This window comes from Notothenia coriiceps, unplaced genomic scaffold (genome assembly GCF_000735185.1).
Source record: "Notothenia coriiceps isolate Sejong01 unplaced genomic scaffold, NC01 NC01_scaffold00037244, whole genome shotgun sequence".
NCBI lineage: Eukaryota > Metazoa > Chordata > Actinopteri > Perciformes > Nototheniidae > Notothenia > Notothenia coriiceps.
Window position 1 is genome coordinate 26,901,274 of NW_011369945.1, and position 23,222 is coordinate 26,924,495.

The window sequence follows — 23,222 nt, forward strand, 5'->3', positions numbered from 1 at the left end:
TTTTAAAACCAGGCAGCAACATATGTTCATCAATACTTGAGTTGTATAGAAATAAGCAACATTTAAATGTCTGAGACACAATTATAATTTCACTTTGATAGTGCAGCTCCAGAACCAGAAGTGGTCAGGGTTGCACTGGGATTTAAAAAGCTTCATAGACAGGATGCCATCCAGTCATCCGAGTAGAAAGGATGATAACGCCAACATCGCTCTAAATAAAAACAACCACCAGAGACACTGTTTATGGGGAGGGTTTAAGACCAAGAAACCTACAAAGTGGCGTTCTCTCATAAAAATCCAATCGCTATGATTGAATCTCAACAACTAATGAAGTAGCCATGTGTTTTCACAGCCAGGACACTTTCTTAAGACGCTTTCTGTCCCTCTCTACACCCCTGACTTGATCTTTAGCCAGAGAATCCGAGGCAAAGTGATCCACGCGGCAGCAGTGTGACCATCTGCTGAACAGCTAAAGAGCAGCATCAGTCCTATGTATAGGGCCCTGGGTGGCTGCTTCCCCCAGCTTCCAAGGGGAGAGCGGGAACTTGACCCTGCCCTCTCCCAACCCGACCCCACCCGTCCTCACTAACCCTCGATATCCCTCTGGATCCTGAGGGTACGACACCTCTCAATCAAACAAAAGAGTCTGGTTTAAGCTAAAAGATTGAATGTCCACTTGCACCATCGATTGGGGGTCTCCACCTGCCCTTTAACCTTTCCCCAGTCCTCTCTTGCCTTCTTGTTTTCTTCCTCTACGTTCAATAAGCAGCCGGTGTCCCCTTACAGACAGCGACAGGTGTGTGTGTGTGTGTGTGTGTGTGTGTGTGCGTGCGTGCGTGCGTGCGTGCATGCGTGTGTGTGTGTGTATCCACCAGCGGAAACCCGAGAGCCACAGATGCTCTGGCGTGCCAAATAAACTCCCACAACTCACCCGCTGCTCCCACCAATGTGAACTTGAGAAAAGGTGAATCTGTTCAATCCCTCAGCGCTCCTATTTTCACACGCATGCTTTGCACATGCTCAGTGAAAAATCAACAGGCAGACCTTTTCAGAAGGGGAAAATGGGGGGCAGTGGGTTGAAAACTGAAGGGGTTTAAGAAAATACCAAGGTGTTTGGCCTCCTTGTTCACACTGCAGCGCTGTGCAGTCTGTCTGAGTTGCTCTGACTGCACTGGAGTCGTGTTTCTCATAAATGTCAGGCAGGGTGCTAAGTGCAGCTTTAGCAACGTGTTTTTACTAAAGCTTAGCTCACAACATGGAGATCAAAGTAGATACAGTGTAGATGTGTGAGGACTACAGACTGATAATCCGTATAAAAGGCTGATGTTGGTGCCTGCATCAGAGCGTGAATGATACAAGTGAGATTTAAAATGTTAAATATGAAAAACAAGAATGTATACAGAGCGTCTATCCCAGAATTCTGAAATAAACTAACCCATATCTCTGCACTAATGAACACCTGACGATAAATAATGAAGCTGTTGTTCCAATCCAAACCCTGAGGTGTGTTACATTTTGAAACCTTGTAGAGCGGAAAAAACAAGACTGAAAAATGATTAAAAGGCAGTGACGGTGAGGAAAAAGATAGGACTTGAAGCCACAACAAAAAACTGAGAGAGAAAGAGAGACAGAGACAGACTGGAACGTTGGCTTTTTAGCAATTTGACATTTTAGTTCTGCTGTCGTGTTCTCTACCGTTAAAGATCCACGGTTAGTCACTGCAGTCAGCCACACTGGTTGCACCTCAAGCAACCTCCTACCTCTCAAACACACACCGGGTGACAACAAATCTCTATTTACAGGCTGGGTAATTTAGCAATATTGTCTGTCTCCATAATTGAGTTTCGCTCGATAGCTCACAAGAAAGAACAAAGGGTACAAGATTGCTAACGTGCAGGTCTCCCAAGCCGTTTCACTGCCAGATCAATTTCATTTTTCCGTAATACTAAATCCATATTCATTTTGATGATAGCATTTCCTATTTTCGAATGGAAGACAGTGGACATTGAGTCTATTTGTTCCAGTTAGTCTTTTGGAAAATAGAAGGATTCAGTATATGAATAAATTCCATGGACACATGTGACCTTTAGAGGTGTTTTTCTAGATTAAAGGCAACGACTATTTAGATGCAGTGAAGTCTACTAAAAAGGCATGACAAGCAAAAGATCAATATTCAACGATCAGGATCAGTGTTTGTAGACGTCGAAACCTTGTAAGAAAAACTGTCTTACCAGAAGTAGCTTCTAACAATTATTCCTAGTAACCTTTTTCTTTTAGTCCTACATTAAATGTCAGAGAGAACATCCTTTCACCTCAAAGGTTATACTTGTATAAATATCGCACCAGCAGCAGTTCCTTTTGGCTTCGCTTTCACTTCTTCTTCTACAGAAGACAGACTCCTCTTAGTCATATCTGATTCATAAAGTGTTTAAATCAATGAGGTGTAGTCTCTTATCCAAACAGCCACTCAGCTTCAGAGTACTCGCAGGATGAAGTCAATGTGGAGCTTCATTCTTTACTTCCTCAGCATCAAACCTTTCTGTGTAAATTATAACCATAATCTTTATAAAACACTGAAATACTTAAACTACAAATGACATTATGTGTGTTTTTTTCCAAATGCAGATGAAACTCATGTTTGTCTTGTAACTTACTTGTCCCACAAGTTGTGGAGCTGCCTGACCTTAGACCAGTTTGATTTAGGTCTAGCTTTCATATTTCACCAGATAGATTTAGTAAAAGTCGGCCAATGACATTCAAGATAAATGTCTCGATTGACAAGGACAGATTTGTCAGACAATAGTTGGACCTTAAAATGTTTCCATGGCTTTACTTTTAAAACGTATTTGTCTTCATTCTATGCCAATGTATTTTGTTAATATCTATAATGATTGCCATAGTATTTCAAACATGTCTTGACCTCCAAGCAAAGCATCACAACAGCAGGTGATCATAGCTGTCATAAAGCACAACAAATCTTTATAAAATAAAATGTCTTCAAAGAGTAGAAATCTTTCTTACCTCAGGATTCACACAGATGTGTCATTGCAGTTGCATTTAACATGAAGTCAACATTGTCCCACCTAGTATGAATGCAGAATGTAATATGCAACTGTGTGCATGTCCCCGACGACATTATGGTCAAAATGAATTATGCACTTCACATTTGAGCTCCATATAGGAGGAAAAAAGTAAATAAAATCCTTCAGGTTTTGTCCCGCAGTATGCTTGCCATGGACCCCAGGATTGATATGGTGTTCCTATAACAAATTGGACTTCCTTGGCTTAGTTTGTATGCATATTGCTTTGGAGAAGCTTCAAAAAATAGAGGTCTCCCCAAGCGTGGAAAGCACCTTAGCATAAGGAAGTACGGAAATAATGTTGGCCTCCGGTCAGGGACGAAGCCTCTGAAGTCCATCATCCTGCCTGATGACACAGAGCGGACACTGGGAAGACGCAGTGAGGTGTGAAGAGGTGGACAGGATTGTGTATGTGAGGTGAGGGAGAGGAAAGGAAGTGCAGGGCAGTTGAAGTGAAACAGTCACCTGAACTTAACCCCCCTCAGCTCATCTGTTTTTACCCTCCATTCTGTCATATCTGCGAGTATCAAAGTCGATGCAAACTTTAGATTATTTGAGATTTCACACCACAAAAGACCCAGAGGACAGAGACGGGATAAGGAGAGCACTTTTTCTTTGAAATACACTTCCCAGACTTTCATTCCTGAGACAGACCGAATGGCTATGGGTCAATAAGAGGACGCGACACAAGATAAATTCAATGAGCGTTTAAGTGTTTTGCGATACATCAGCGGCGGTGTGTGACAAGGTAAACCTCCCTGCCTGCAAGGCCTGGAAATGCTTTCCAGATCCATCAAGCAACGATGTGTCATCTCTAGACTGCAGCTGTTACGGCTGGATGAACACAGCAAATAGAAAATGGTGTTTCTAAAATGTTAGTGGTCCTACTGAGAAACTAACGATGAGTGAATTATTGGAGAAGTGTCAGACAGAATCATGTTTTCCCCAAAAGTGAAACATTCTCAAATCCTGTCTTGTCAGAAAATAATTTGAACGGGATCAGTTATTCAAACATCAGATCCCCCTATTATTAGTATGAGGTGCCCTTGAGCAACTCAAAGCACCCAACTGCACCAGCAGAGCTCTTCAGTGACTCAAGGCGTTTTTCTAAAAAGAGCTTTCATGCTCAGCAAACTTGGCTTTAAGTCTTTAAGCGCCTACAGTCCGAATTTATTATAGGAACAATGTGGCCAAAGGCACTGTGAAGACAATAGGGGAATTAACTTAATGTTCAGCCGACAAACTTTTACAAATGTTTAAGCTTCTTCTCATTGCCCTCTTAAGCTTTGTTTTTAAGCAAATAGTTTAACAAAAAGGCTCTAAAAACTAGGGATTTTCAATACTGGCCACATTACTGGATCGGATATCGAGAAAAAAGCCTATTTGTTCGCCCAAACTGTCTGTCAACAACTGCCAGTGGGGCGAAGTCTACATTGAGTTATTATATGAAGATTATTGATCAGGTGGACATAGCTGGGTTTCTGAGAAATAATGATGATATGTCAAAGATTGTTGCAACCGGTTTCTGCTGCCCGTAGGTTGCCAAAAAAACATCAGAAATTGCAGGACAAACCTGAAATGTCAACTGAAATGTCGCAGAAATAGCCAAGATTATTCAAACTTTGGCAGAAAATAGTGTTTTAATCAACCAAGGCATCACGCACAGTGAGGCCGATTGAGAATAAATTATTTCAGTGGCCTTTAAATAAATAAAAAAGGTGTTAACATTCAATAACAACACTAACTGCCGTGTAAGTGTTAAATGAAAGTGACCTAAGGGAACATCAAAAAGCTATGAGGCTGGCGGTCGGCACCTTTTTCCGTCCTCCGTTGATTAATGACGGTAATTATTAGAGTTGAGAGTCCGCTCACGCTGCTGCTGCTGCTCTCTGTGATTCTACTGCTAACACCACAACACACTGCACTGTCATTCCTGCTGAGTCTGAAACAGCAATGCTAAATCAATGTTGGGTTACGATGTAATATGTGATGCACACAGTACGGAAGGATATTGTTGTTGAGTAAGTGCATCAGAGACAACATTTAAAAACAAGTTGTTGATTTAGATTGTATGATTTTAGCGTATAAGAATTACCAAAAATATGGTTCCTTAACATTACAGACCAGTAGATTATTCTGCAATTCATAAGTAATTTAACACAACAATAAGTATTTCAGGTATGAACATACTGCCCGAAATGTCGCAGAGCCTTGTCTCACTACTTTCATAATGTATTGGTATTTTTTTACCTTTTCAACACCAGTTCAAAATTAAAAACATAGGATAATGCAAAGATAATATGGAGTTCTTTCTGGAAATCAAAAGATAGGAAAAGATGCATTGTTGTCTCTGCATGTTAAACACAACTACATGTACCACTTAGCAGCGTATATACATATTAAAGAGCGCCATTGACATATTCTCCATGCAAAAGAACTGGTCCACATTGATTTTGGCTGTTATAAATTGTTTAGTATTTACCCAAAAGTACTTAATCTTCTGAAGCTACTTTTCACAACCCTTCATACATTTTTAATGCAAGTCCAAGAAGGAGCTCATCCATTATTAAATATTTAAAACGAATACTGTCATCCTAAATAATCAATTAGTCAGTGATTTACCTATACAGGGCCGCCCCGAGCACCTCATGTACACACTTGAAGGTGAGTTAGTGAGGTGAGGTCCTGCCACCTTTACATCAAGGTTGTTTAAATAATGGAGATGGCAGCAGGTAGCTTTCCTTCAGCGCTGACGACGGGGAGAGAGACAAAATCTGCCAAAAAACAAACAGTAGCTCTGCCATCACAGCTTGCTCAATCGATGCAGAGGAAATCCTTCCCATTCAATTTACATCAATCTGAGGGAGGTTCACCTGAGGCCGCAGGACAACGCTGCCTCGGTCTCTTTCCAACTCTCATGAGGAGGCAGACTTTGCATTAACTATTGCAACATGGTAAATGCTGCATACTGGAATGACTCCAAAGGTCCATAAGGTCTATATTACGAGTCCATAGTGCTTCTTACTACCTACTGTACCTACCATACCTGGGCTCAATTTCCAACAAATGGGTGTGAAATTGGTTACACGTATGGTCCTCCCTTAGCTTTCAACGTAGACTTGATATGAAACCATCAAGGCAATAAAACCACAACAACAAACAATCCATTGATCATAAAAACCTGTTAAATCTTAAAAATAATATGAAAAATAACACAAACTGTTTTCAGTGTCAAAGACGATAAACATCATTCGTAGAAGACACAATTGCCCCAGGTGTAAATCATCATTATCAAAGCATTAGTAGCATTGTTTGTCATTACTTCAGTGCATCTTGAACTGTGTCATGTTTCATTACATGTTGCCCACATCTGCAGAAATAAATTAAAGACATCATTTCTAAAAAACAAAGCAACAACTTTTCACCATTTCCTCTACATTGTTACAGATATGTGACTCCACTCTTTTCATACTTCGATAAACTTTTCAACCAATTACATCAGAGAAGCTCAATTAGATCCTGCCATTATCAAAACAACCATTGGAACATAAGCTAAAACTATTCAAACCTTGGTCTAAGATCCAAATCTTAAAGGTCCCATGTCATGGCCATTTCTACTGAACATATTTCCATTGTTGAGGTCTACTAGAATAGATTTAAATTGTGCAATTTTCCAAAATCACATTGGTTTCTCATACAGCATCTCTGTATAGTATGTGTATTCACTCTCTGTCCTAAACGGCTTGTTGGAGCTCCTGCCCCCCCCCTCCCTGTGAGCCCACTTTGCTCTGATTGGTCGGGACGTTGCGAGGCTCGCTGTTGGGAGGAGCGGACAGGTTTCCGTGTCGGCGATTCGCCGACACGGAAACCTGTCCGCTCCTCCCAACAGCGAGCCTCGCAACGTCCCGACCAATCAGAGCAAAGTGGGCTCACAGGGAGGGGGGGGGCAGGANTACTATTCTTAGTTCAAGGTTCCAGGGTCTCCTTTTACGTCGCCCAGTGAAAAAGGGTGAATACTCCACCTCATATGTTTATGATGTTAAGAATTACATTTTTAACTTCTGTAAACTTACCGGACATTGGTTGGTGTACAAAACTCCTTACCACCTTTCTATGAAGTTCTTTGGGCTGGAGGGGCCCAGTTTCTGCGTGAATACCGTAATTTCCAAGGTAGACGTAGTTGGGACGTGCTTTGTTAACCTTCACAGGTTAAATTGAAGACAGAAGTCCCTAAGTGAAACAAACCCGTCCCGAAGTACGCTAGGTTATTTAGGTAGGTAAACGCGCTGTCCGTAGAGAGGCACGAATTGTAGAGCAATAATTGATTGGTACTCTCTCGTGAGCGGCGCTGAAGTTGGACAGTAGGGCTAGTCACCTCGTCTCCTCGACGATACTCAGGGAAGCGAGAGAGTCGTGCCCGGGGCGCCCGGGGAAATTCGGGTGAACTCGTGGTTCCTCCGATTGAAATTGACGTCCCTTCTCGCGAGCTTGCTGTGTCGTTTCGTCCCGGTCGTCTGTTTAAGCGTTTTCCAACCTGCTTGAAGGGCAACGCAACCCTCACGGGCTGAAAGTAACTTTTACCTTGTGGTTGTGCCGGCATCCAACTTGAAAGGACAAAACGTTGGTCCTACGAAAAGGTTCTAGGGGGTTGAATGTCCCCAGGGAGCCTTTCTTCCTCTTCTCACTTCCCAACCCGATACCGAGCCGTATTGGAGTCTATTGGTTGGGGGGCCCTGGGAGAGTCCGCCTAATCGTCTTTTTTTTGTTTGTGTAGGTACCGTGAGGTACGTCGGACCATCTTTGTCACTTACCCTTTCCCTCTCCAAAGTATAAACTCCTCGTCCGTTCAACAGGTGTCTTCGACCTTGGCGCACCTCCCCTTAGACAGGGCTACGCAACTGATCATTACAAGTACCTTAGAAAGTCCGTTTTTGTCTTCTAAATAGACTTTCCTTCTTCACGGAGGGGACTGAGTCCGTGACTGGAAAGACTCATACTGTGTAATAGTTGCAGATGCAATAGGGGGGAGATCGCTTGTCTTCTGTAATCCTTTATGAGTTTTCCCGGGGCGTCCCCATTTATATGTCTACCTATTTACTATCTTTTCCGTCCTCTAACTTTCTTCAGGAAAGTCACCCTCATGCTCCCTACCCTCTGTCGCGAACGTCTTGGCCCGCCCTCATTACCCTTCTAGCCTCCTCCCCTCCGCTGAGCCCCGGCCACTCAGATTTAGTTCAGACTGACTAATTCTTCCCCGCTCCCTTCCTACCTCCTGCAGCATCTCTAACGTCTTGTATCACGAGACCTTCCCCTTTTCGAGTCCACCCCCCTCCCGAGGCCAGACCCTCTTCGAGACTCCAGTCTCAACGCATCCGGACTTTTACCCAGTCGCTTTTGTTCTCTCCAGCTAGGTGTCTCCCATTCTTTTGCAAGAGCACCACGTGCCAGAAACCCTAGCTGTTGATCCGGCAATTTGGTAATGTATACAAAGTTTCAAAGGAGAGGACACGCAGACGAACGGAAGCCCGGGCAAACAGACAGTGGGAGCCGGTAACCTTAGACGCTCTCTTCCCTGCAAGTACGTCGCCAGAGACTTCCGTACAGAGGGGGAAGACAGCGGGCAAGGGAGGTCTCAAGATAGAACCGGAAGATCCGGACCGGCTGGCGTAGCTTGTTCTGAAAAGACCGCAACGTATCCAACACTCCTTCGAAGTAACCTTTCGTCACAAAAGTTAGTCTCCCCGACCTTCTACACCTCACGTGGTTCACGACACTACCCGCTCTTCTTATCACCTTTCCTTTTCCTTCCTTCTCACTCCGCTTACTTCAGTCTGCACTCCGGTCTTCTCCCACTAGGATAAAAGTACCAATTATTACAAACCTGTCGAGTTAAGACTAAGGTGAGTAAACTAAACCGAAAGACAACTATTATACTGTTTCAAACTTCGAATACAAAGCTCAAATTAATAGTAATAGTCAAGTATATGGTTCAGTCCACCTTAAAGACCACACAACGAAGGTTTCAAAGCGAAAAGAAAAAACTAGTATAGGTGTACCTAGAACTAAAGATAAAAGAACATCCACACAGGTACCAAAAGGTACAGGATGGTACATACATGTTGATAACTAAAATTACCGAAATATGTCAAGTCACGACTACCCATAACTGCGAGGTTAGGGTCGAGTGTGTACAAAATAACACCAGTATACTGAAGACATTAAGCAAATAGATCTGAATATCAAAAAGAACTGAACCACTAGAAATAACAACGTAAATAAAACCTTAAGAACAGCAAATCCACTACAACCCTGGTACCGACTTTAAGTCTTAGAAATAGTAACTTAGAAAGTCATGTTCGATAATTAACGAAGCTGCAAATATAATTAACGAACACCTACAGTTTATTTGTGGTTGTTTCTATGGCCCTTGTTATGAATTCAAGGAATACTTTTGTTCAATTCAATACAAAGAAGATGATACATTGTCATTTTTCCGTAAGACTGAAAGTAAAAGAGCACACACGGCTTGGCAAACAAAGCTAAAAGCAAGGAATTGGTACCCTCCCAAGTCGCGACAAAGAACGCGTAATCCGAGTTAATATTCAAAGTAAGTACACGCGAGGTAAACACAAAGCGTAGTACCCCACTCCCCCTCTCTTATCAACACACACACACACACACATCCTACTACACCACAACACCACACAAACACACACATTATGACTACACACACACACACACTAACGACAACTACACACACACCTACACCACACACACACACCACACACACACACCACCACACACACCAACACACACACACACACACATACACAACGACACACAGCGAGCACACACAACACACACATCACAACACACACACACACACACACACCACACACACACGTCTCCCTTGACCGACACATCACACCGATGTCCCGTAATACGAATGTTCATTCGTGGACTAGCGGACCTATGAGTGTGCAAGAAACGAATTGTTCACTGGTACTCTTCTGATATTAAGTGCTAATATTTGCGTTCGGTTCGTATCGCTGTTGTAGAGTGTGCCTGTGCGATCACGTATGTACTAGCATTGTGTTGTAATGGTTTAGCACAGGCGGAGTGGCCAGCATTCTCCAAGCACGACAGACACGTATGCACACACCGTCTTTGAGACACTCCTTGTGTCGTCTACAAACTGGAAGGACCTACATGACCACTCAGCGATCACACACAAATAGGCTTACTACACACACCACATCCTACATCAGCACAACGTCACACACACACACCAACACACTGGGGTTGTGTGTGGTGTGTGTTGTGACACACACACACACGACACTGAATACATTCACTGTAGACCACACAGACTACATCACAAGTGACACCTCTCAGGAAGATTATTTCAAACAGCAAGATCTGATACCTGTCAGTATAATTATAATAATAATAATAATAATAAAACATTATATTTCTATAGGGCTTTTCAAGGACTCAAAATGGCTTTACAATATAAGGGAAGGTTAGGGTGGGGGGTATAGGAATATCAAGCTTGATCAACCGGCATGGATTGATGAGGGGTGGGCTGTGAGTAGACAAGAGAAGAAGAGATGAGTTTTGAAAAGGGACTGGAATACTGTGAGGGTCTCAGAATAGCGGAGATCTTTGCATCAATATGTTCAAAACGTTTTTTGTCAAAATGTAAAAAAAGTTTATAAAATTATAAATAGTGAAAAATTAAATATAAAATATTTCTAGTGTGAACCAAAATATAATACTAAATATTATACAAGTGATTTTTCTTAACCCAAATGACAAAAATGGCATAAAAACACATACATGTATTATTCTAATACTGGTCCTTTTTGACCCACTTATGGAAGAGTGTAGGGTCCAGTCACTCGTGCATCTAAGGGTTAAATTATCCAACTATATCCATAAGAAGAAGAATAAAAGTAGAAGGAGATGTTTCTCAGGGTTTGACACTGCACCAAACCAAGTGTTGTGAGTTCTAAGTGCAATAAAATACCCTAAATGATGCACTACATTTGTGTATCTTCTTATTACATTAGCTTCTCTGATTTTCCTGTTTTCTCAATCTTTTATTAACAATGTATTTGTGTGGCTTTTGGAGCCTTGATTGGTTTAACAGACATCTGAATAGGTCTTGTTGGGCTTTGGGAAGTTGGTATAGACTTTCTTTGCACTAAATGTTTGGTCCATGAAGTTATAAACCAATTAACCATGGATGAAAATGGCAATGCATCCCTACACAAAGGCATCACAACCAGACACAAAGGTTTGTGCAAAGATACTAAGCATGGGAAACACATTCCTTAATGCCTTGATCCTGTTTACCAGTTATATAACTTAAAGGTAATTTTACTGAAAAATAAATTCAGAGAAAACACATGAAAACTGATCCTGCAACTGCTGGCACTTCACACTACACTGATAAAAAAGTGAAATTGAGGAGGTTTATCGACTTCAGTATCTTTATTCTAGGCTTATTTAAAAATTGTACTCCACTACATTTTGAAAGCCCAAATTGTACTTAAATGTATTTAAAAATTGTAATTACTAGTTACTTTTCAGATTCATATCTAAAGCAAAATATTATAAAAAAGTAATAAATTATGTTGCATTTTTTATCAAGCTAGTAGACAGAATAAAAAGTCAAATTAGCTAAATTTGATTAGATGCAGTATTAGTAATACTTACACATATATGCAAAGATCTGAGTAACCTATTCCTACCACCGTATATTATTACATTTAACAACTTTAATATGTTTATTTTATTTGTATTTGGTATAACACCCTGGCCACAAAAAAGGACTGTATTCAGTAGACTTGCAACGCCAACGAGTCAAAAGAAGTATCTTTAAACATCATAGTGTCAATTATTTTTTATTAAAACAGATAAATATTCACATCATATAATCATATAAAAGCAGATAACAAGCAGTGCCACATGTATGAAAGCATTCACTTACTCGTTTCTGTCGCATCTCAGGCAGCTAGCAGCAGCAGGTTCTTCTCTGTTGTTCTTCAGTGACCCTTTAGTGACAGAAGACAACTCCCCGCCCACTGGAGTGACAGACAGGGGTTCTATCCAATCAGCGCTGTCAGTGAGAATTCGAATGTCTCCTATTGGCTCCTCAGATAAGAGTCCCTGTCATTAATCCTCTGAGGATCGTCAGGTACTGAAGGACCATACAAACCAACAGACGGTAGCTCAGTGAGGATTTGCCCAAATCAATCTAATCCTAATGACACCGATTTGCTGAATGATCACAGTGAAGCAGGATATACTGTTTTGTTTCTGGCTTTGTGAAGACACCTTTTGTCTACTTTTAGTTCAAATTGAAATTCTTTACTCAAATAAAGTATTAATTACACATTACTTGTGGCATTAATACTTGTTTACAAGCAAAAATCCAGCAGTACAATATTACTTAAGTAACAGTATTGAAATATAAGGAGGAATAGTAATCAAAGTAAGTCAAAGTTCTAAAAGTAGAAAAATGTCTGCGATGACCATATTATTATTATTCATATTATTATTCATATTACTCATTCTACTATCCTTATAATTTTTTATATAATAAACTATTTTGTATCAGGATTTTAAAAAAAAAATTGTATTTATTTATAGAAGGACCATGCATACAAAAACATTAATCTCAGCAAAGAGAAGAGATGCAATATGCCAGATTATAGCTAATAGCTCATTTCCATCTGTGGATGCAAATAATCTATCTTTTCATTAGGTTGAATCAGATGATTATTACTCATTCATGGGTTGAGTGCTTGGTGTGTAAACATTCAGAAAAAACACAATTTGTGTTTTTTTTTGTCCAACCAACAGTCCAAAGTGCACCGTTTTGAAAAAATGCATTAAAATAAAAATGTATTCAAAAGGGAAAAGCAATTATAGAGCAGAATGAACTCTCAACCTGAAATACATTAGGGAACGCATTCTGTGGCTCCAGTTTATTCTGTGTCTTTTGTTTTAATTACTAACTCGTCATAGTTTTATTATTGCATGTTGCCTTTGTAAATTCACTACATGACCACCAGAGGTCAGTGAAGTCTCAGCAGGAAACCTGATCTGCAGATTATTCTGGTGTCTCTCCTGAGCATATGAACATATGGACACCTGTCTGCTGGTAGCTGGGTTTTGCTCTGTACAGACACTGAAGTTTAAGGTAGATTCAGTTAAGCTGAAGATAATATGGATATATTATATATATTATATAATCCTAATAATGTGAGTGTCACCTTGAAAGCTATAACTCTCTTTTTAAATTTGACTATAAATCATTTAAGTAAGAACAAGTATATATTTGATATCCAATTAACATGCATTGTAACTCTCACACATGTCTATCAAGTTAAATGAAATAAGTAGACAAAAGAAACCTCACTGTTTCTCAGCAACACAGTGCTCAATGCTTAACAATAGAGACACCTGTATATCATGGCTTTGATTTCACAGCTGCAGTAGATATACAGATTACATTAGACTTTTATAGTGAAATAAAAAACTGATATTTGAGCCAACTTAATCGTTACAACACCTGAGTCTGATTATCACTCTCCTGAATTAGCAAAGCTAATGAGCAAGCTGGCAAACAAGTAAAGATAAAGTAACATTTGCATAAAATAGAGGACATGCAATTAAGCAGAAGGCTGGCCAGTGAAACTAACAAGCGAGAGCAGTGAGGTGTGTTTTCCCTCCCGAGAGTAAAAACAGATCTATTCCTGTGAACTAAAATGACATGTCTGCACAATTTTGACACAAGTGTGAATGTATATATGGGTGAGTTGAGGAAGGGCTGTGGGTACCAGCAGTGGTGCAAAGTATTGCAGTACATTTACTTAAACTTTACTGAAGAATTTCCATCTATATTTTGGCCGCCAATATTGTACTTTTTAATAAATGTTTAGCAAAATGAGTTAGTTACTCTACATATTCAGTATCAGTAATCAAATAGCTTCACCTTTAGCGATGAACACATTGATGCATTATTAATTATAATCCAGCAAAGTATATATATATATTGAACAATGGGAAACTACGCACATTAAGTACTTCTACGTTTTGTACCTTAGCCTAAGTATATTTGAATGCCAATACTTTTGTACTTATACTTAAGTAGGATTTTGTATGCTGGACTTTTATTAGAAACAACGTATTTTGACACTGTTTTTGTTCTACTTTTACTTAAGTAAATATCTGAGTATTTTTTCCGCCTCTGGGTACCAGTCCTAACTTTACATTCAGCCCCACTGCTGCCATTCATCTGACCACCATGCGTCATTGTCAGACAGGGCAAACTGTTGACTCAATTTGGATCAAAAGGGGTTTCACCTAAAATATATTGTTTTAAGTATTTGATCCACTGAGCATCAGCAGAAGCATCACACCAGCGGGGGGTCGTCCTTTGCTACCCGGGTCTTTACTGCTGCTGCCGGCAGAGGGAGGAGGGGGAGGAAGAGGGGAGGAGGAGGAGGGGGCTCCGCCGGGCTGCCCTATATGGCTGTGGATGAGCTGTATGCTAATATCGTCTTGAGAGGCACAGCATCGCGTTTCTGCCGGCAGTCAGTGGTGGCTTCCAGAGTCTAAGCAGGCTCCTTCACAGCCATGGCTGAAGGCGGAGAAGGTGAAGACGAAATCCAGTTCTTGAGAACTGTAAGTAAAGATAATGTCATGGGTGCGTGCTGAGCCGATTCATAGCGTGCACTTTACGCCAATCAGTGGACAATTAAGTAAAATCGCCGATCCAAGTTGGATTATTGTGCAAGTTTTGGAAAGAAAAGGCACCATCAGTGGTTTATTTTTTACTTGTGCATGAATGGTGTTTTTTTCCCCTGGAAGTTGCGGCAGGTTGCCACGGCGCACCTGTCGACAGGAGTCCCGATGAGGGGAATCTCAATGAGACATCCTGTCTGCTGGTGCAAGGGCAAAAATGACTTCACACTCTCTTGCCATTTCCCAACACCTGCCCCCTTTATATTTTCCCACCCTTCCTCGCTTTCTGATCTCTCGGGAACGCCTTGTGCACTTGCACTTTGCTTAAATATTCACTTTCCATGGATGTATTCTGCTCCTCGGTGGGAATAGTTCCATAAGTTGTGCTCCTCCACCTCCTGCTGATTACTATTTTAGTTGTTTGATGCAGATCGCTTACCTCTGCTCTATGTGGTTATGCACAGCAGCAGTTATCCTTGTAAACGATATGACAGCTTGTATGTTGGTGTGGTGGGAATATCTGTCACGATGGTATTCTTCTCTTCCCTCATGCAGCTTTGTGACCCAAGTGTTGCATGGAGAGCGATAAGACTCGGTTATTAGGACACATGCACCATAACATGCTCAGCTGGGATGTCTATCTCATGCCATATACTTCTGCACTGCACTTAGTTTATTATACTTTCCTTGAATTTAACTTGGTGTGGCATTGTGTAAATCTTTAAATGTGCTGTACTTGGTTTACTTTTTGATTTTAATTGGAAACCTTAAACTTAATAGTTTAGTCAAACACTATTGATCTCATGGTTTTATAATAGCATAGCAGTTGGATTTTACATTGTGTTGGTTGAACTTGTTTTTCCTATCTCAGTAATATCAATAGTTAGTATAATAAGGATTATACTGGCGGCTATGCATGTTTTAGCTAATTTAGTAATAATGTACAAAATCTTCTAAGGTGTCTATGGTTATGAAAGTTGCATTACAGTAAAAACTATTTCCTAACTTAAAATAATGTTTAAGCAGTTATATTATTTGCCTATTTACACTTTGTCATATTCACAGTAATGATGATTATTATAATGTTTTATTGTTCTCCAGTGAGGGGATACTCCAGCAATTTAGTGTAAAACCTCCATACAGTTTTTGGGCTTTTGAACAGCACATAGATATCTTGACTTGTATTTAATAGAGCCTACATATCCCAGGATGCAACTTGATATTGACTCTCATTAAACCCATTCACCTGGTGGTCATAAATATAGTTATACTTCCGTTTTCAGACTGTATTACTTCATGACAAGTACATTTTTGGTTTATTAAATGTGATGAACATGCTGGTTTGGTTATCAGTAAATGACGTTCTCTTTGTTTTGGTTTTCCATTGACGTCCATTTGGCCGATAGCCCAACATCAGTGGGCCCCTTTCTCATGGCTTGGAGATGTTGATATACACACACCGCCATTAATCAATATGTAATCCCAGCAAAGGCTTGGCTGGTTATTAGTGGCAGGCGGGACCCTAACACTTAACAGCTCCTACTATTTGTGATGCCAGTGATATGCTGACCCAGGCCTCTCAGATTCAACTGTCACAATGGCATGCTGGTTATTTGACAGCAACAGCAGTTTGAAAGGGAGGGGGTTCCCCTGGGTCCACAGAGGCCTTGTTATCAGATCTTGGTGGTGAGAGAAACGTGCCCTCAAAGGAAGCCCTACAATTGGAGGATTAATAGGAAAAAAAATCAGTCGTTTGTGCTTTTTGTTGAACTTCATTATAGCATTGTTTTAGCCTCTGTTTTGGAAGGAAAACAGTTGCAAGACAAAATGTGCCAAAATGCGCAGCTGTCATGTCAGATGACGTGTTTAAGGAATAAAATTTCAAAGTGTCCTGTAATTGGATACAGGAGACACAAGTCCATGTGTCGAGAGAAGTCCAGACATTGTGATTACATTTCAGGACAGACGCAGTCTCACCTTGCTGTTGATGTGTGACGTTGGGAAAGCTGGCAGCGATCAGGACTTATCTGTCAAAGAAAACTGAGGAAAATGTTACACGTCCACTGCAAGATGGAGACACCAGCCCCCTCTGTACCTCCATAGACACACACTGAAGCTGATATATAAACGTTTAAATAAATGGCAGAACAACTCAGTGAAAGTCATTGCTCATGGATTTGGAATTACTTCTTTTTTACTTTAGATTGTTTGTGATCTTCAGAAAAGGATCTGAGTTCAGCTTTTGATTGTATTTCAAACTAAATAGATTGGCTTTACGCAGGAATCAGACAACGTGCAAGCTCTTTTTGAGTCTAATTGCAGTGTTGTCAAAACAGAGATTTTGGTAATTGCAGTGCAATGAAATGACGTGTTATTTGTTGGATAGTTACTTGTCGGTTGAGTTGTTGTGCTAAACAGTCACATACTTGTCAAAAACAGAAATGAACCTGCTTCTTCACTGAAGTGACACAAGAGAACATTTGCAGGTGAATATTTCATAACCAAGTGATTGTCATGTTTTCTGGGAATTATAAAATGTCTTTGTGGTTAAGCTCCAATAGACCGCTCTGTCCAGAATACTGCTTGTTTTTCACCACTTTAAAAGGATGTTTTTCAGCTAAAATGTGTTACAGCCAGGGAAAACATCTGAGATGGATAACATACTTATTTGGGTTTATCAAAAGTTCTTAAAAAATAGTTTTTCCGCAGTGCTGTTGTGCAATGTTATGATGCCGAAATACTAGCTGAGTGCGCTAACAAGTCAAAGTCAAACCAGCATTATACATCAAGTTTAATCTGGAATTTGCAGGATTGTTATATTTGAAGTAATATTAGACAGTTCTTGTAAAAATGTTGAGCTAAATTCTGACTTAATCAAAACAAGTATGGCATGTTTTTCTTACAGATTTGGAGCAAACACTCATTAAGATTGTATTTTTTTAAAGTTTAGTTAAGGAGAAATTATACGTCTGCTTTTGTTTACCTCTGTCTGACATCAAAGACTCAATGTTTAATTGTTAACATCACACTGCATATGTGTGAGAATTGACAGCTTTGCAGGTGTAGTTGCTATTACTAAATGGTCTTAAAATAAAGGTAAAGAAATACTTATTTAATTTTTCTGAATCATTTGAACTTGGTTGTCCAGGTGAGCAGCTGTTCCACCTTTTTTAAAACCAGGTGATCGAAGCTTGCTATCCACCAGTTGCTCCTCAGGGCTTATTTGGAGTTTATGTTGTTCTGGAAGCCTTCTGCATACCAAGGCGACGACTCTGGGGGTTTAAATTTAGCCTTTTTAAAGATGATGCTTCCACAGCACATACAGTACAGCTCTTCTCGCCTGGCACTCACCCACCAGGGGAAGAGCTTCAGTCAGGGGCAGCACAACCAGGGCCTCGTTAACACCATGTTTATAGGGATAAAGTAGCATTTAGAAATCAACCACACTGTAATACAGCAGTTTGTAAGGCTTAATTTGTCAAAGTGATGGACTGTGTTACTGAGCTTTAAAGGGGAACACAGAAAATGTTGCACTAAATCTACAAATTAATGAATGTGGTGCAACTTTGTACATTATTTATCACTTGATCATGTGTTCTTCCTTTATTTACCAAGTTATAACTGATGGTATTATTGTTAATCACATACAGTAAGTCCAATCAATGCATAATGCATTTATATGGCCAGAGAAGATTGGAGTCACATTTTCTGACTTTTGAAATGTGAACAATTGTTGAATGGTTTAAAGGTCCCATGTCATGCTTATCTGGTTATTACCCGTCCCCTTGTGTGTTATGAAAGTTTCTATGCATGTAAACGGTCTGCAGAATCACAAACCCTCAAAGTACACCCTGTAGGGAGTAAAACTCTAACACAGAAAATACCTGTCTACAGTATGCTGCCCCAGAACGCCTCGTTGGAGAATTCTCATTTTCCATTGTTTGCTTCCTGGGTTCTGTGACATGTGAACACCCAAATCAACAACAAATGACCGGAATGGCCCAAATGGACCAATCCACGGAGCACCTCACACGCCAGGATGTCTTGGCTAACTAACAGGGAGTCCCCAGTGACTTGCATAGAGCTCCCTGAACGCTGGTAATAGACGAGTTGGGATCCCGGAGTAAGGCTCTCCGCAGACCCATGCTCACAGCGTTATAAAGCTTTTCTTACTCAATATCAAGCCAAACTTATTGTTTTTACTTCGGCTGTGAGTGTTTGTGTGTGCTCAGGATGAGTTTCACTTGTTCTCGCTGTATTTCCGACCCGGAAACCTGTCCGCTCCTCGCAGCNGACCTGACGTCTATCAGCCTCAGCCTGGCCGGACACAGGGACGATACTTCCTCTTCATCACATGACCCTCCATCACTTCCTCATATGCAGACTCCATCAGTACAACCACTAGCTGCTTCTCAGACAACCAAAACACACATCCTGCCTCCTCCCCCACCTCCTCCACCTCCATCCTCCACTCCAGGCTTTGCTCCCCCACCTCCTCCACCTCCTCCCTTCACTCCAGGCTTTGCTCCCCCACCTCCTCCACCTCCTCCCTCCACTCCAGGCTTTGCTCCCCCACCTCCTCCACCTCCTCCCTTCACTCCAGGCTTCGCTCCCCCACCACCTCCTCCTCCAGCTGGGGGTTTTATTGTTGAAAAACCTCCAAGGAAGCAGACAGTGGAGCCGTCCCGACCCATGAAGCCTCTCTACTGGACCAGAATCCATATCCAGCACAACAAGTAGGGTCAAACACTGCTGTAAAAATAAACGTATTCTTACTTTTTATTTAAATATAATGTTAAATACAAAAGTTTTTTTTTAAATCAGGTATTGTATGAATTCACTTGGTAAAACATTTGCAATCTACTAGGAAAAGAAAGCTCAAAAAGATCTTAAAGCAGACTTTTTAAATATAAATAATGTAAAAAAAGAAATCTGAAACTATCAAGATACGTATTTTATCGTTTCAGTTTTTTACATTTTGTAAATGAAATGATTATCTTATTGTACTGCCCCACTTTAAACACCTGACAAAAGTAAATAGATTGAAAACATGCTGATGAAATATGATGTTCTCTCTCTCAGGAACACACTGTGGAACATTCTAGAGGAACCAAATATAATAAATGCCGGCCAGTTTGAGGATCTTTTTGCCAAAACAATCACACACTCCAAGAAGAAGCCGCTGTCCGAGTCTTATGAGAAGAAAGCCAAAGCCAGGAAGGTAAGATGCAAAATCATGCATGGACAAACTGCAGAATATGGGATATTTGTAATATGTTGCTTCTCCACTAGAGGGGGTTAATGCCATTGAGACAACATATAGGGAATATAAAATATAAAAGAACATTAAATCCAGATTGAGACACAACTATGAGATTTTTGAACACACTAAATAATCCCCATTGTATCCTCAAATCAAGTGTTTTTAAATCGTGATTATTCAAAATCTTTCCCCTCATCACACCCCTCATATTTTGCCACTATTATGTAACTTTGATCATTTCCCCCCCAAATTTGATTGAGTTGCAGTTCCTCATTTTATTTTGTCTGCTGTATTTAGGCAGAAATGACCCTAATGATACAGACGTATTTGTATTGACACAAAGACAATCCAAAGTATAACAAATAAGAAAACATTTAACAGACAATGAGAAGAAAACATACATTTACATGATTATGATTAAACAAAAAGGGAAAAGAAAACCCCATCTGTTCAAACAAGAGGTTAATAATAAGTGACCTTTGTTTGTTTTGCTGCACCTTTTAACACAAACTCTCTACTAATGACTCCCTAATGGCTTCTAGTGTTAAGGTAGTCATGGTAACTGTGTGTGCGTGCGTGTGTGTGTGTGTGTAAGATCATTAAGCTGTTGGAAGGGAAGCGCTCTCAGGCCGTGGGCATCCTCATATCGAGCCTCCACCTGGAGATGAAAGACATCCAACAAGGTGAGTCATCGAGGCGTGTCATTGGTTCAGTCGTGTTGCTAGGACGCAGCTTAGTTCAAAGTGCATCAGGAAATAAACCGTACTTCCAATATAGTCATATAATGAAGAAGCTCAGATTTCTTAAGCACATTTTGTCTTTGAAAAGCTCAGATTCACATTTATTTGACATTATAACACTTACACTTATAATAAAATATATTTGTCTAAGACCCAGGGAATAAAAAGTGTCAAAATCAAAAGATCTCTTACATTAATTATACCGATTCCCATAGGTATTTAACACAGCTTTTACAAAACAGTTGGACCTGATTTGATGGTAAATTGTGGTTAGTACGATTTGTGGAAAATAACAAAGTACATCTACTAAAGTACAGTACATTATGACAATTCTGAGGTACTTTACTTGACTATTTTCCTTTTACTTTATGCTATTTGTACTTCAACTCCACTAGGGAAGGGAAATATTGTACTCTAAACTACTTTCCCGCCTTTAAAATATCATTTGGACTATTAAAGTGTGTGAAATCAAGCACACATCATCATGTTATGACATACAATTCAGTGATCAGCTATATTTCCAAGCCAGTTTTGGGAATTGGAGCCTTCATCTGTAACCCATCATCACACTGAAGTTAGCCTGGGCTTCACTCTGAATATGAGCTGTTGGTGAATTTAAAGTATGACCAAAGACTGAAAAACATTTACCACAATCAGCAGTGCTAATCCCAGACTCCTCAACATGTATCGTGGAGCAGAGAGAGATGTGTTCATGTTCATGTCCTCTGGAGATCTGCTGCTCTGTTTGGACTTTCACTTTTAAATTTGATATCTGTGCCTTGATTTAACATTCCCGTTCTAGCGGTGCTGGCAGTAGATCACTCTGTGGTGGACTTGGAGACCATTGAAGCCCTTTATGAAAATGTAGGTATTGCTAAAACTGGTGACATGTTCTCACTTCATATGTTGTTTATTTAACACAATTAACATACATGTCAAAGTAATACAACATTTAGTTTTTAAAGCACACTACATACTGTGGTTTAAATGCAAGTGCAACTGTACAATTAAGGACTACTTATTTATATGTTAATGTCAATATATCAGAGAGCGCAGCCAGAAGAGCTGGAGAGGATCAGGAAGCATTACGAGACGTCCGAGGAAGAGGAAGTGAAACTGCTGGACAAACCTGAACAGTAAGTATCTCCCCTGCTGTGTGTTAGCAGTGATTGTATGTAAGCTGTGTGTGTGTGTGTGTGTGTGTGTGTGTGTGTGTGTGTGTGTGTGTGTGTGTGTGTGTGTGTGTGTGTGTGTGTGTGTGTGTGTGTGTGTGTGTGTGTGTGTGTGTGTGTGTGTGTGTGTGTGTGTGTGTGTGTGTGTGTGTGTGTGTCCTCTCATGTGTTGATGTTGTTGTGCTGCAGGTTCCTGTATGAGCTGTCTCAGATCCCAGACTTTGCAGGCAGAGCTCACTGCATCATCTTCCAGGCGGCCTTCATCGATGGGACCGCTTCCATCCAGAGCAAGCTCAACACAGTTTCATCTGTCTGTAAGGTGGGACATAAAGCAACTTGTTACACATCCCCTCTCTTCTCTTTTTGTGATCACATTTTTATTGAGATTAATACACAACATGTACAACCAAAAGCACCAATTTTTTTTCTTTAAAAAAATAAATAAATAAAAGTGCATAAGAAAAAGAAAAACAGCAATTACTTACAAAATATACAAAATGCTGAATACATATGTAAGCTAAAAATAATAACAATAATACAGACAAACAGAAATCAAATCAAACACAACTCTTCCTCCCAGACATATAAACACACACACACACACACACACACACACACACACACACACACACACACACACACACACACACACACACACACACACACACACACAGGGTATTCGCTGTTGGGTGCCAGTACTCCATCAGCGCTATCAGACAAGAGTGTATACCATCACTAATACAGTACATACACACACACACACACACACACACACACACACACACACACACACACACACACACACACACACACACACACACACACACACACACAGGGAAACGCATAGGTCGCAATTTGAAAGGCTGTATCCCCTCTCTTCTCATAGTATACAGTATTAACATACTGTACCATAAATATCGCCCTTTTCCCACTATGTATCTCTGCTTTGAGACGTGTAATACAGAGGGTTTGAGGTACCAGCAGTCTGTAATGGATCTTGTGTGTGAGTGTGTGTTTTCTGTTTGAAGGCTCTGCTGGAGGGTGAAGGTGTGATGGATGTGATGGGACTGGTGTTGGCTCTGGGGACCAGAGCCAACACCAGTCCCATCACATCCATCACACCTTCACCCTCCAGCAGAGCCTTCAAACAGAAAACACACACACACACACACACACACACACACACACACACACACACACACACACACAC

At 40.5% G+C, this 23,222-nt stretch overlaps 2 protein-coding genes across 2 annotated transcripts in view; one reads left to right on the forward strand and one right to left on the reverse strand.

The window, feature by feature from the left end:
- LOC104965491 (ryanodine receptor 3-like) overlaps positions 1–8,361 on the reverse strand; it is a 39,165-nt gene extending 30,804 nt beyond the window's left edge. Inside the window, exon 1 of the mRNA XM_010794443.1 lies at positions 8,350–8,361. Coding sequence (XP_010792745.1) covers positions 8,350–8,361 — 12 coding nt within the window. The remainder of the gene's footprint in view (positions 1–8,349) is intronic.
- A 2,963-nt stretch (positions 8,362–11,324) lies between these two features.
- Positions 11,325–23,222, forward strand: part of LOC104965492 (formin-like) — a 13,120-nt gene continuing 1,222 nt past the window's right edge. The window contains exons 1-8 of the mRNA XM_010794445.1: positions 11,325–11,379; positions 19,129–19,573; positions 19,920–20,058; positions 20,696–20,783; positions 21,643–21,704; positions 21,888–21,976; positions 22,202–22,331; positions 23,041–23,146. Of these exons, the coding sequence (XP_010792747.1) occupies positions 11,325–11,379; positions 19,129–19,573; positions 19,920–20,058; positions 20,696–20,783; positions 21,643–21,704; positions 21,888–21,976; positions 22,202–22,331; positions 23,041–23,146 (1,114 nt within the window). The remainder of the gene's footprint in view (positions 11,380–19,128; positions 19,574–19,919; positions 20,059–20,695; positions 20,784–21,642; positions 21,705–21,887; positions 21,977–22,201; positions 22,332–23,040; positions 23,147–23,222) is intronic.